The 14261-nt window shown below is 51.1% G+C and overlaps 1 protein-coding gene across 23 annotated transcripts in view; it reads left to right on the forward strand.

Moving 5' to 3' along the window:
• Nucleotides 1–14261, forward strand: part of CAMTA1 (calmodulin binding transcription activator 1) — a 764551-nt gene that overhangs the window by 366832 nt on the left and 383458 nt on the right. For all 23 annotated transcript variants that reach the window (XM_079111189.1, XM_079111197.1, XM_079111196.1 and 20 more), the window contains one exon: nt 11018–11153. In XM_079111189.1, coding sequence (XP_078967315.1) covers nt 11018–11153 — 136 coding nt within the window. The remainder of the gene's footprint in view (nt 1–11017; nt 11154–14261) is intronic.

Here is a 14261-nt window from a genome sequence, read left to right on the forward strand (position 1 = left end):
GAGGTTCCCCTACATTTGATTTGAGGAAGTTTTCATCAGAACGGCTCCATTTATTGGCCTTTAGCGGATAGCCTATTCCCTTCTCACAAAATGAATATTGCCTCGTCTCCTTGAGAAAAATTGATTTCAACCAGGAAGGAGAATAGCAAACTCCCTCCTCCTCCTTTTCTTCTTCTTCTTTTTATTTTTTTCCCTCCCACTGAGACAGAATTTATCTCTTAGGTAGGTGGGGGAAACAGGAATAATTGGCCCAGAAGCTAATTCCCTGAGATTCATTGTCTCCAAAGCTCCCACCAGAGTGTGGGAAGCCTGCCTTGAATTGCATGCTAATGATAAATGACAGCTTAGCAGACCCTCACATTGAGATGTTTAGTCCTTCCTGCAAGGAGATGACACATTAATTTTCTCTCAGATTTACATTGGATTATTAATAAAGTATCAGTGTTGGAATGTGACAGGTGAGGGCCATGGAGTGCCAGGCGCCACTGTGGAGGCATGGACTCTGGCCAGATGGGACAGTGGTGGGGAGGAACGTGAGCCAGACGCTGGGTGGCATCTGAATGATGCTCTTGGTGCTCCCTGGGGCTGGGTCCCCAGGGGTCTGGGCTGCACCAAGCAGCAGGAGTGGAAGGTTCTCCTTCTTTGCAGTTGTACTGAATCCAAGGAAGGGGTTGCTATGTCCTCTCCTCCATCTTAAAACCGCTCTTTTCTTTGCCTCCTCATTGACTGAAATCTTTAAAGGCAAGTGATGCTTTCCCTGTGTTTGTAAGAAAGTCACCAAGTTCTTGATCACTCACCGCTTAGACAGGGGTCTAGGTGCTGCTGTTTAGGAGTTGGAGAGGTGGAGGCTGAGCCAGATCTGCCAGTCTGGGAGGCCATGCCCGCTCTGCTTCCCATCCCCATGGGTCCCCTTCTCCTCCAGGGAGGAGCCAAGCCCTGGGACGGGACCCAGCCGCACCCTGAGCTGCTCCTCACTGCAAGTCGCAAGTTGTCACTGGAGGTCAGTGCGTGGTCATATGCTTCTGCTGGGAGCCAGTCCTTGTTCTCGCTCACTGCCACTCCTGTGGTTGACGCTGTCTCATTAACCTGTGTCTTTCCTCAAATTGGAAGCGAGGGCCACCTCATTCCAGCGCCCACGTCCCGTGGCTGGCCCCGCTGCCAGCAGTTGGCCACCACTCTCCTCTGTTCCCCCTGGGGTCCTCTTCCCTTCTCTGGCTCTGGGGACTGCACAGGGCAGACCTCTGAGAGTCCCCCACTGTTCCCAGAGCCCCCAGATGCGCCAGCCCATAACAGCTCCTCAACATGTATTAACCGAGTGAGTCTCGAATGTCGTCATAGGATCGAAGGCGAACCCGGGAGCCCTGGGAACGCGCCATTGCGAATCCCTCCAGACTCGCTCTGGACCGAGCCCTGGCCGTTACCACATCTACATGTGGGTCGCTTCTCTTTTCAGGGACCTCCAGTGACAATTTATATGGACAGAACTGTGTTTAGCCAGCTGCATTTAGTGGTCCTTGGGAAGCACACAGGACTGCTGCACCCAGAGTTCTGGAAGCCCACCTGGACGTCTTGCCCTTGGAGGCAGGTGTGGGCCCTGACTGCGGGCTGTCGGGCTGGCCTTCAGGCCTCGGTGGACCTGTGAGATCCACCACACGAGGCCGCAGCTCCTGGTGGTGCTCCTGCTGACTCTCCTGTTATTCAGAAGGACGGAAACGGGTGCTGGGGAGTCCTCAGGGGCAGCTCCCCGGGCCCTGGCTTCCTGGGACCTGCTCATCCGAGACAGCAAGAGCCGGCGCCCTCACAGGCACCGTGGGGCTCACGGGGGGCTTTTAGGCCTATGAATCTCCCCGGTCATTTGTTCTCTGATAAGAAAGCCTTTTACGATTTTCAATTTGCCCTTATTTTAATGAAAAGAAGCTGGGGTTGGACCGCCCAAGAAGGGGCTAATCAAATAAAGCAAATTGGTGTTACCTTCTCCTCATCCTTATTATTTCTATGGCTCCAGCTGGAATTTATTATGAAAAGCAATTGGTTTTCATATCTGGCAGATTGCAGCCTGGGCCGGCCGACGGCCCTTTCTTCCCTATCATTCCATAAACAGCATGGAGTGGCCGGTGGGGAGGGGACACTGAGCACTTGTGACAGGCTCTCTTGCTCCTTGTCCCCCAAATCGTGAGGACCCTATAAACAAGTCAGAAGCAGGCGCCAGGCTGCAGGTTAATAAACCAGCCCCTTCCCAGGAGATCTGGCTGTCGCTGTGGCTTCTTGGGGTCCGTCTGGCGTCCTATCAACCTTGCTGAGCGCCCGCCATCAATTACGGCTCTCGCTGGGTTTGTGTGAGGAGAGATAAGCGGCGGGGACATTCCTTTACCAGGCTCTTTTCCTTCCTTGCAACAAAAGGCAGAACCATCGGACAATTTAGACCAGCCTCCCTCCGTCCTTCCTTTACATGGGGCAGCTGCTGCTGCTGGATCCCGTGGGCCTGTGGATGTCTTGGTGGTTACAAGAGAAGAGGGGCGGCTGGGAGGTGCCTCAGGAGGAGGGGCAGTGGGGCCTCTCCCTGCTTCTGTCCTTTCGGGCTGTGTGATCTTGGGAAAGTTTCCGCCCTTCTCTGTGCTCTAAATATTGTCCCTGTGAAATGAGCATAATGACACTCACTTATCAAAGCTACTGTGGGATTAAAATGAGAAATGGGCTAAAGGCCTGTGCCTGCATCTAGCATGTGGAAAAAGCACAGTGAAATGGCAGCTCTTCTTGTTGTCACGGTAGTTGCCATGGTTATTATTGACATTTTGGTCCAGGCCACCTACCTCTAATGGTGCATTTAAATCAGGCCATTCTGTGTTGGAAAGATCAGAAGGGAAGGTGCAGGTGCATAAAGTACGTCGGCTGTAATTAAGGGTGGCATTTCCCTGTCCTAGCTGCCCACCGGAATGGAGATTCAGCACTGGCTCGGGAATAGCATCCCCTGCTCCAGGACACTGCATCCGTGCCTGGTCACAGGGATCACTTTGACACTTGGGGCCAAGGCCTGCAGGCAGTGCAAAAGCAGGCACTGCATTGTCCTCTGGCCAGGACTTTCCAAGTGCCCGAGGCAGGAGGGAAGGGAGAAAGGCACAGGAAGAAAGGGAGGTGCCCCCCCAGGGTTCGGGTGCCAGCTGGAGAAGGAGAATTCTTTGCGGTGGTCACCATTTGGCAGCTCTCTGGGTGTTGTTCGTCGAGTCCCACTAGGAGCAGAATGTCATCTGCTCTTCAAGGGATGCCTCGAGGGGCAGCCTTTGAGTTGGTGGAGCTGGTGGGCTGCACAAACACACAGCCCCTGGGCCAGGGAGGCAGCGGGTGGGACAGGCTGCCAGCAGCACCGTGCCCGGGGCCGAGGCCTGGACCGGCAGCCAGTATCCACAGTCTGTAGGGGACTGGTGGCTGTTGAGGTTCTAGAAGTGATCAATTAGTGACAGAGAGCAGGGCTTCCGGAGGAGGAGCCAAGAGCCAGACCTGTTTGGGCCCACTCATGTCTGAAGTTTGACAACGCAAAGTGCCCCGACTTCATTCTGTAGAATGAGCCCAGTCCTGGATCCACCCCCAACTTGCCCTGTAATTCCTATTTAATATCTGCACGTGAAGCCTCTCAAAGCACACCACCCCGCGTCTTCCACCATTAATGGTCTTCCGTCGGCCTAATTTGAAAAAGATACTGTGCTCTAAGGTGCTGGCCAAGTAGGAGGACCGCGAGTGCTTAGGCTCGGGCTCTGTCCCGCCGGGCGTCCAAGCTGCACCCACAGCCACATTTCCTGACCCTCCGTCCTTCCACCCCTGCTCCTATGGGGGACCCACACGGAGGGGCCAGGTCTGTTATCTTTACCAGGCACAAAAGGCCTGCACTGTGTGCTGGCAGCTGCTGGCCACCGTGTATACATTACGTTATGCAACAGGAAGACCGAGGAATCTGTTCAAGGTCACACAGCGCATAAGAAGCGGAGCCAAGATTTAAGATGTCACCTGGATTGCACTCCAAATCCCCCAGCGATCTTCTTTTTAAAAACATTCTCTCATGGAAAACTTCAAGCATTCACAAATATGGACAGACTAGTGTGACACACTCCCTCGTGCTCAGTGCCTTAGACCACGGCCGGAGCCTGGCCAGGCTGTCATTCATGCAGCCTCCCCTCTCTGACTGATTTTGAAGCACACCTCAGTCATTGCGTAATTTCATCTGTAAATATTTCAATATATAATTCTCTAAAAGGTAATTAATAATAATGCAAAATAGCATTGAATATCTGGTCATTATTCAAAATTCCAATCATTTCACAAATGCCAGAAGACTGGCTGAAGGAACCAGCTCCTGTCCTGTAGTTTTCTGCAGTCCAGGTTTTGCTGATGACGTTCCTATTGTAAGGTTCCATATGCAGTCCGATCCACACCAAAGATGGCCCCTGAGCGGCTTCTTCTTCCCATAAGTCTCGGCTTCCCGCCACCTATTTTCCCGCCGGCGGCAAGCCGGACCAATCAGAAACCCACACACCACTTTCTCCCTTAACCCGGAAGCCCCAAGAGTATATATGTAAGCCTCATCTTGTAATAAAGCGGACTTCTCCGGTGACTTGCCAGCCGTCTCCATCTTTTACCTATGATGGCCTTGCCATGTTCCAGTGCCCCCTGGGGGAACCTTAAAAAGTGGAGGCTAGGTCAGGAGGTCCAATTTCAAGGGCAGTTTTTTCCTTCACAAAAGCCAAATGTACTCCCACTAGGAGACGCTGGGTGCCGGGCTGTCTTCTCTTGCCGTGTTGGCGGTGGGCCACACCTGGTGCATCAATTCGCTCGAGATGACAAGATGGCGGTCCTCTGATTCCCTCATCCCCCTCGTTATTGGCCAGGGTGCTCTTGCAGAGGTAGACCTCTGGTATCTGAGAAGGGTGGTGACAGGGGTGGGGAGTGGGCACCCGATTCTCCCCCTCCTTTTCTTCTTTTTCAGTTTTCACAATAATGTGTCGGGTCACGAGCATCCTCAGACAAGAGGTCTGTTTTGCCTCTGTTTCAGGATCAACGTGAAGTCATGGATCTGAACATATTCGATGTGTTTTAGTCCGCCGTGGTTCTTATTCCTGTCAGGGATCAAATTGTCCCATCCTCAGTCAGCAGGAGCCTCTTCAGGTTGGTTCCTGAGTCCTTTTCACAGGATTTTAAGCCTTTGATGTAGCAGCATCACACTTACAGGTGGAAGACTGACTGCTGTCCCCTCAAAAGGGCCAAGGCCAGGTCTTTGTACCACTTCTGTTCAGGTTGTCCTGCAGGTTCTAGCCAGTGCAATGAAGCAAGAGAAAGAAATAAAAGGCATCCACAATGGAAAGGGGAAAGGGAATGATGTGTATTTGTGGGTGGCTTGATTACTGATGTAGAAAATCCTGAAGAATCAACAAAAACCTTTACTAGAACTAGTAAACAAGTTTAGCAAGGTCACAGGATACAAGATCAATATGAAAAAATCAGTTGTATTTTTGTACAGTAGAAATGAACAATTCCAAATGAAGAAAATAATTCCATTCACAAACAGCATCAAAAAGAATAAAGTATTTGGAATAAATTTACAAATTGTAATACCTGTACATTAAAAACTACAAAGTCTGTCTGAGAAAAATTAAAGATTTATATAGATAGAGAGACATTACATATTAATAGAATTAAAAATCACTTAATTGGAAGCAACTGGAAGGCTCAATAGTGTTAAGATGGCAATTCTCTCCAAATTGATTTCTAGGGTCAATGCAACTCTTATCAAAATCCCAGCAGGCTTCCCGCCCCCCCAAGAAATTATCAAGCTAATCTTAAAATGCATATGGAAACACAGAGGACTTAGAATAGCCAAAACAATTTTGAAAAAGAACAAAGTTGGAGGATTTGTAATCTTTAATTCCAAAACTTGCTTTAAAGCTATAAAAATCAAGATGTGATATTGGACAATGGAACAGAATACAAGTCCAGAACAATGCCTTTTATTTGCCAATTTATTTGTAGCAAAAATACCAAAGCAACTCACTGGAGTGTGTGGTAGAGAAAAGGAAAGGAGTTTCTTTTTCTCTTTTTAACAAATGGTGCTGGGACAATTGGAGAGCCACATGGCAAAAATCAACTTAGACCCTGACATCATGCCATCCACAAAAACGAATGCAAAATGGATCAAAGACCTAAAGGTAAGAGCCAAAAATATAAAATTCTTAGAAGAAAATGTGGGAAGTGTTCTTGTGACCTTGGGTTAGATAAAAAAAAAAAAAAAAAAAAAAATCTTAGGGGGATTCTTAGGGCACTAAAAACACTTCTAAAGAAAAATATTGAGGGACTGGGGCCGTAGCTCAGTGGTAGAGCACTTGCCCAGCATGTGTGAGGCACTGAGTTAGAGTCTTAGCATCACATAACAATAAATAAACAAGATAAAAGATATTGAATCCATTTACAGCTAAGAAAAAATAAAAAAAAAATAAAAGAAATTGATAGCATATACTTTACCAAAATTAAAACATCTTGCTTTTTCAAATAAACCATTAAGAAAAAGAAAAGACCAATCATGGAGGGGGGGAGGCATTTGCAAGTCACTTGTCTGATAAAGCTCTTGCACTTAGATCTTATGTAAAGAACTCTTACAACTCAAAAAATGAGAAGATAAGTAACTCAATTAAAGATGGGCAGAAGATTCAAATAGACATTTCACCAAAGAAATTATATGAATAGCTAATAAGGACATGAAAAGATGCTGAACATCATTAGTCATTAGGGAAATGCAAATTAAAACCACCCCACACCCACTAGGTGGCTGCCATCCAGAAGACCGAGCCAGTGCTGGAGAGGCTGAGGAGAAATCAGAGCCTTCTACCTTTCCTGGGGAATGTGAGACGCCTTGGCCACTCTGCAAAACAGTCTCGCGGTTTTATTTTTATGTCTTTCACATATCGTTACTGAATTTTGCATTATGATCAGGAGTTTTCTTCTTTCAGGTTATGGTACAATTCACCCATATTGTCTCCTGGAGTATGCATGATTTTATTTGTCCCATGGAAACTTCTGGCCATGTGGACTCGTTGCTGCTGTGTGGCGGAGGGGTGTCTCCAATGTGCTTTCCATGTTCCTATCCAGTAACCCTAACGCCACTCAGTGAAACGCCGATCCCCTTCCCCACAGACTTGGGTTACCTTGTTTAGTGTACATACTCAATTTGTATGTGTAACGGGGGATGTTTTTGGATTTTCTGTTCCATTCTGTTGATCTGTCTATTTATGTGTCAGGCCAAGAGTTTTTAAAGTATAGAGGTTTTACACTATATATTAAGAGGTGGGAGGGCTAGTCCTTATGCCTTGGTCATCTTCACGGGGGTTTATCTGGCTCTTCTTGGTGTTTCTTCCTTCCAAATAAACTGTTCTAGATACAGAAAAAAATCCAGATGGGATTCTCAGTGTTATTACATCTTATCACATTTGTAAGTTAACTTTGAAAAGATTCACATTTTATGATCTTAACACTTTCCAACTGAGACTTATTATCAAAACTTGCTTTTTTGTCTTTTAGTTTTTTTTAGAGTTTGTCTCTCTAGGTTTGGGGAATTTCCCGTTGAATTTATGCCTAGGTGTTTAATTTTCTTTTTCTCTGTAGTAAATAGTCTCGCCCATCATTTTCCTATCGGTCTAATCTATCACCAGCAGCTGTGTCTCGGTTTGTGCCTGTTTCTTTACTGCTGCGGTTTGCAGCAGGCTCTGCCGACCCTGTGACCTTTCAATCCTTTGCACCCAGCACTAGTGGTTCTGCTAGCTGGTTGTCTCCTGGAGAGAGGGTTACTTGGCGAGCAGCCCTGTTACGACAGGACTCCTGCAGTTGCTCTTTTCCTCGATGTCCCTCTGCCTCTGCTGCCATGCCGCAGCCTGGCACAGCTTCTCCCAGAAGGAGACCTTGGGAGGAGGCCTGTGGGCAAGCGGTTTATCTGAAGGTGACCCCAGGAAACAGCAGTGGGGAGTGTGGGAGAGAAAGAGGAACAGGGGGACCATACAAACCACCGCCAGCAAGTCCCCACGGTGGGGAACTGAGCTTGCTACCAGAGGGGCATCCTCAGAGGCCGCTGGAGCCCCCAGAGCACCTTGGCCTGGGGAGCTGACCTCCACCCACCAATTCTCTATCCTAGGCCAAGGTGCTTTCAGAGCGCGCATGCCCAGCCAGCCAGCAGAGCAGAACCGGGCTGCAGACCCTGCTGGTGGCAGTCCATGCTGAACCAGCGGCCCCAGGTGGCTCTGGAGTGAGACTGGCTCAGGGTCTCCTGTTGGACGCTGCCAGCTGGGAAGACTGATTATAGGCTGGGAATTACAGTGCCTCCTCCTGGGGTGCAGGTGAAAAAACACGTGGACAGAGACAGAGGGAGGCACAGACCAGACCTGCCTGTGCTCCTGCAGCCCTGGACCGCGGTCAGCGGCCGGCACCCGGAGGGGGTGACGTTGTCAGGTTGCAGAACTCCAGGCCTCCTCCACGCCCGCAGCTCCGCTCCCGTCCCCGGTGCTCCCCAGGCTCCTGCTGCCTCAGGTCGTCCTGAAGTGTGTGACACCCTCAGGATGGCCCCTGTGGCCAGCCCCGCCTCGTTCCTCCCAGAGCCACCCTCCCCTCGCCCTTCCTTCCTCGGCCCCCTCTGGCAGCTCTGGCTCCCCGTGACACATTCTGGGACAGCCTACAGCCTCACTGGGGCACTTGGGCCCTTCTGCAGCCCGTCGTTTCTGGTCTCAGGACTGGTGCTGTGGGGGGGCCCTCCCACCTGGCAGAGCAGAGGCAAGTTCTAGCAGCATCGGATGCGCCGTTACCCTGCTGGGTTGCTCGTCCCTGCAGGTTAAGACGAGTCTGTTCAGCGAGGCTGTTCAGTCAGACTCGTTCCCTGTGGGACGGTCCCTCCTACAGGGTCAGATGACAGGCCATTCTTGGATGCCAGAGAGGGTTTCTCCAGAGCAAGATGGATGTCCAGGGGTGTGTGCAGTTGTGACTCCACCTGTGCACGTGGTAGTGTTTTGGGGAGTCCCCCTCTTTGGGCCACTACAAGTTGGGGACAGTTGGCCTGAAGTGGCTGCCAAGGTTTATGGATCATGTTTCAATAGGTCAGGGCTAGAGAAAATCGTGTCTCGTCTTGGCCCCCAAGAGGCTGGGTGGGGTTAGCGTTGGGCCTCCTGCAGCAGATGGGCCTTCCTTGGTGGGCTGCCTGCAGGACACTGCCATGGGGGCTGCCACTCCTCCTGTGAGGGGACAAGTCACATGTGTAGTCCATCTGTTGAATCCAATGCGTTCCTTAGTTTTTTCCTGAGGCAGCAGCCTTAAGCACAGTAGTTGGACTTTGGGGGCCTTCCGGGGGTCTTTCGAGGAGAGGGGCTCTCAGTGTGGCTAGAACAGGCTGAAGAGGAAGAGGCAGGCCTCACTGGCCCCTCTGAGCCCACCTGCCATTCAAGGATCGAAGCAAATGGAACCGTTTTCAATGCAGACTTGTAAACGCAGACAGATACCATCAGGTGACAGCGTTGTGACAGCGTGCGGAGCCGTTTCCTGATTGTTTTAGTCGGCTTGGGCTCAGGGAGGGAACCAACACTGACACAAGCCAGTCGCACCCTGACGGAGACAATGAAGTGCAGGGAGTCCTGCCTGAGTCTGTAATTTCCACAGCTTTGATGTTTAGTCATCATATTGCTGCTGAACGACAGTCCAGTTGGGTGGGAACAATTAGCTGCAGTCACCCTGGTGTGATTTCCCCCTCTGGGCAGCGGAGCATGAAGCCATGGATAGCCAGTGATATGGCCCGTTGTTCAAAGGAGGGAGGAAAGTGAGAGGCTGGAGGTGCTGGCCCGGCGGCAGGGGAATGGCTGCCGGCTCATCCTCACCTAGCTCTGCTGTCGCAGAGAAACATAAGCCAGCATCGTCAGAAGAAGCCACTTCATTTGCCTTATTTGTGTAAAGTGCTCTCTCACCCTCCGAGGGCGAGATGGAAGGCTGGCCGGCGCGCAGGACACTCGGGTGTGCCAGTGCTAGCATTCAGGTTCGGGGTGACGCAGAGCTGGCTGAAGGGGCGGGGGTGTGCTGGCCCCGCAGGCTGGATCTGGGTGCACCTGCTTCCACCTGCTCTGGACGTGGCTGACCACAGCACGGGCCCTCAGTTGCCCCGGGCCTTGGAGTTTCCCACCCCAAATATGCGACCCCTGCAGCTGCAGACAGGGTCATACTGATCCTCTGCCCTCTGCAGCCGAGGCAGCCTTTCTTTTTTAAAATTAAAGGTTCCTTTGGTTTGTTCTTTTTAAAGGTCACAAGTATGGCCACTGTACTCTTGGTGTTCAGCAAGTGGGCAACTATTTTCCTGAGGTACTGTGGCTATGGGCTGCGTAGATGAGTTACGTGGCATTATCTGACAGCTGAAGCCCAAATGGGAATGAACCAGCACTTGGCTTGCTCAGGAAGGAGGCCCGGGATGCTCTTCCATATCTCGCGGTAATCTACACGCAGGCAATGAGTCAAGAGCATGTGGCCTCGGCAACTGGCTCTGCCATTGGTCTGTTCTTAACATAGTCATCCAGCGCCTGCCTTAAACTTATTTATTTCCTAATGCTGGGTGATGGATTAAAAGATGTGTGGAAAATCCTTCTACAAGAGATAAGATATTGCAGGCTGCCACAGCACCCCCAGCTCTCTCCCTCGCGCTCTCTGTTTGCCTCCCCTTCAGTGCACAGCTCAGCCCCCCACGCCATACATCCTGATTAGTCTGCGGATATTACTAAGGGGATTTTTTAAGCCTATCATTGACACATTTAATTCATTAGGTACCAAATCCACAAGCAAATTTTGGCTGGCCATAAAACACTGTTAATCCAGGGAGCTACCATAAAAGGTGAAAAATTATGTCCCAGCAAGTGTGGAATATTGCTTTTCTGTAGAGACTTTTACTGGTCTACAATACCTTTCTTCATAAATTTGTCTTCTGCTTGGTTCTCTTGGTGACTTAACCATTTGTTGTTTGCAGACCACAGAACGGCTCAATGATACTCTACAACAGGAAGAAGGTGAAGTACAGGAAAGATGGGTACTGCTGGAAAAAGAGGAAAGACGGGAAAACGACCAGAGAGGACCACATGAAACTCAAGGTCCAGGGAGTAGAGGTAAAGAGCAGAGACGCTCTCTTGTCCCCAGATGTCATTTCCGGGCTGCGTTGGAGAATGGAACTGCTTGAGAGTGATTCGATGCCAGTCACCTCTGTTGAAAGAATTTTTGTTTGCCGAGACCCTGGGGCTTGCTTTTGTTTTCCTGCCTTCTTACCCACTAGTCTCCATTCAAGTGTCCAGTGAAATGTGGGGTGACTGAAGCACTCTGCTTTCTAGGGAGGCACTGTGTGCAGATGGGGGTCTGCCAGGTACCTGCAGAATCACGTGTGGTATCACTGCAGAAGAGCCCCTGGGTGTGCTGGGAGTTTGCAGGTGTCAGGGAAGAGGGGCAGCAGCTTGAGCAAGCTCTCTGGCCTCCCCCATTGAGCTGGTACCCTTCCCCAGAGCTGGGCTTCGCACCCTTTTACCAACAAACCTTCCATCCCCCCCTGGGTGTTTCAGCTTGAGTAGAGCTTAAAGATAATTAGATGGGATCACAGGGTGTGTGTGATCCTCACAGGGCTGTGGTGGAGGTGGCATGTGCAGAAATGTCTTGGGATCTCGGGCAGACTTGGGTTTTGGTCCCTGGATCAGCCTGAGTTTCTTGCAGTTGTTCTGGTTCTCAGCCGTGGGCGGCCGTGGAGGAATCCCTCCCTCCTGAGGCTCAGCATCTAAGGGCCGAGCCAGGTGTCCCAGCAGTCGAGGGAGAGGGCGTGGACCTGCTAGGTAGCCAGCACACTCTTCTCCGCATTCCTTGCTGATTCTGCCGAGAGTCTTCCCCAGGAGTGTGGCAGGTGCTGCCTTGGGGCCAGGAGCTGAGAAGCTGGTTTGCGATCCACCTGGTGTTTCAAACTGGCAGAAGAGAGGCGTCCGGTCTGTTGGTGTGTTGAGTCTCTAGCGTGCCACTAGGGTGAGGTGGTGAGGACCCTTGGGTTCCATGGGTCACCCTTCCACACTGATGTTTTTTGTGATGCACTTTTTCAATATGATTTTTTCTGTATTAATCATGTGCATTTATGACTGCTAAAAATAGCATCAAATGGTTTTTATTACTCTCCCCCCGGAGATAACTTTTGTTTTATGCCTGTGCGGTTTTTTACACCCAATAACAATGCTTTATGATGATGAACAAAGAGCAGCCGATCCGAGAAACCCCAGTTCCCTCCGCTCTCCTGTGCTCAGTGTTTGCACAGGGTGATTTAATTGACTGCATGGGACATTAAAATGCAGATTACCCAAACATGCTGCTCTGGACCCACCTCTAGGATCGTGACCAGCCACTGTCGCAGGGGGTGGAGGGAGATGGGGCTTTGCTCTGGGAGGATCTGGATCTCCCACCAGAGAAGAGCAGGTAGAAAGTGTAGGCGGGGCCCGAGAGGGCAGGGGCTGCTCACAGGGGACCCACAGGCCTGCGGAAATCCACACACAACCAGGCACACGTCCTGGCCCGTGGCTTCTGGCGTATTTCATCTGTAGTGATACGTAAATCAGGACTTCTGGTAGTGAGTGCCAGCAGGCGGAATTCCTCCTCAGCAGCCGCTCGGAAGCCCGGGGACAAAGGCACAGTGTTCATTTTTCCTCCCTTGTGTTATAAATTAGAATTGTCACTGGATGGAATCACAATGATTCACGGCTATTTTTAGGCCATATTTATGTTTGGAGTTATTTGTGGTCTCACACTTGCGGGCTGCAGCGCGCCCCACACAACATGGAGGAAGGGAACTAGGGGTGGCCGAGCAGGCAGTGGGGACGGAAGAGGCCTTGCTGGGTGACACAGGAGCTTGGCCTCCAGGCCACCTGTGGCTACGTGTTGGGAGGCTGCCTTTCTCTCCAAGCTCAGGGAATTGTCCCACTGAGCCACCCAGCAAATCCCCACCACGCACCTCCTTTGGCAAGGCTGTGTGCTGTCCCTGGAGAAACAGAAGCCCTGATCTCTGTCCTCATGGTCAGCTCAAGGAGACAGCCATGTCTGTACACAAAGGCCACTAATAGTGCTGACAGGTGCACAGATTTTGGGATAAGCATCCTGGGAGTCTGGGGGAGGCCGCAATGAGCAGAGACGCTTCCTGGGAGAGGCGGGAGGTCAGTGAGCTCTTGGAGTTGGGGCGGAGGGCGTGTGTGAGTCGCTCATCGTTCCCCTGGAGAGTGCAGCTGAGCTGTGGCCCTTTTGTCCTGTTGTCCTGGTTAATGGCTCTGTGGCATCCCACTGGGTAAACGCTTGAACTTCTAAATGCCTCCCAGATCTTCAATGTGACGCATGGTGCTCCCATAAACATTCATGTGCATGTCTCTTTGTGCACATATGTAGCCTGGTTCAGGAATTGCTGGGTTGTAAGGTACAAGAATTTTCTGTTTTGCTGGATACAGCCAAATTGCTCCTAAGTGACTGTACTAATTACATGCCCACCGGCACTGGAAATTACTATTTCTCCCACACCCTCTTTCACACTAACGGATGAAAGATAGCACCTTGTCCGATGCAAATTTGAGTTTTTCTTAATTAGTGCTGGGGGGGGATGGGCACCCTCTTTTGCTAGTGGGAGATTCTGTAGAGAGTGCTGTACGTGGGTGTGGAGTTTCAAGCAGCCCTGGAGAAGGACTTTCCAGGCAGGTTCAGCCCCTGCCTGGCAGTGCTCCTGATTAGCCTGCTCTGTCCAGAGCTGGAAAGCCCAGTGGGCAGGCTTTTCCGTCTGAGGAATTGCAGGGGACGGCCCCAGGGCTTTGCATCTCTCAGGAGGAGGAGCCCTCCCGTTGGGACCCGGTTTAAGTCAGGCAGTTCCCCCTAAACAGTAACCTATTTCACACCAGGGGCGGCGCCTGCCAGCCACCCTCCCGCTGCGTGGGGCAGAAGGTCTGGCATAGGGTCTCCGAGCTGTGGCTCCGCTGCCACACACGCAGGTTTCCTCAGTTCAAGGGGCGATGAAGACATTTGGATCTACCACTTAGCACAGCGCTGGCCGTAAGGCTTCCCTCTGGCCAGGAGAACCTCCAGCCCTGCTTGGGGCTCCGCGTCAGGCTTCCTTTGTTCTCGGAGGCCAGCCTCACTGCACATTGATTTTCTCTGTCAGGCACAGGATGGGGGCAGCCGTGTTTGAAGCTGTTAGGGCCATGATTAGTCGTTGTGTC

The sequence above is a fragment of the Sciurus vulgaris genome (assembly GCF_902686455.1).
Source record: "Sciurus vulgaris genome assembly, chromosome: 1".
Classification (NCBI taxonomy): domain Eukaryota; kingdom Metazoa; phylum Chordata; class Mammalia; order Rodentia; family Sciuridae; genus Sciurus; species Sciurus vulgaris.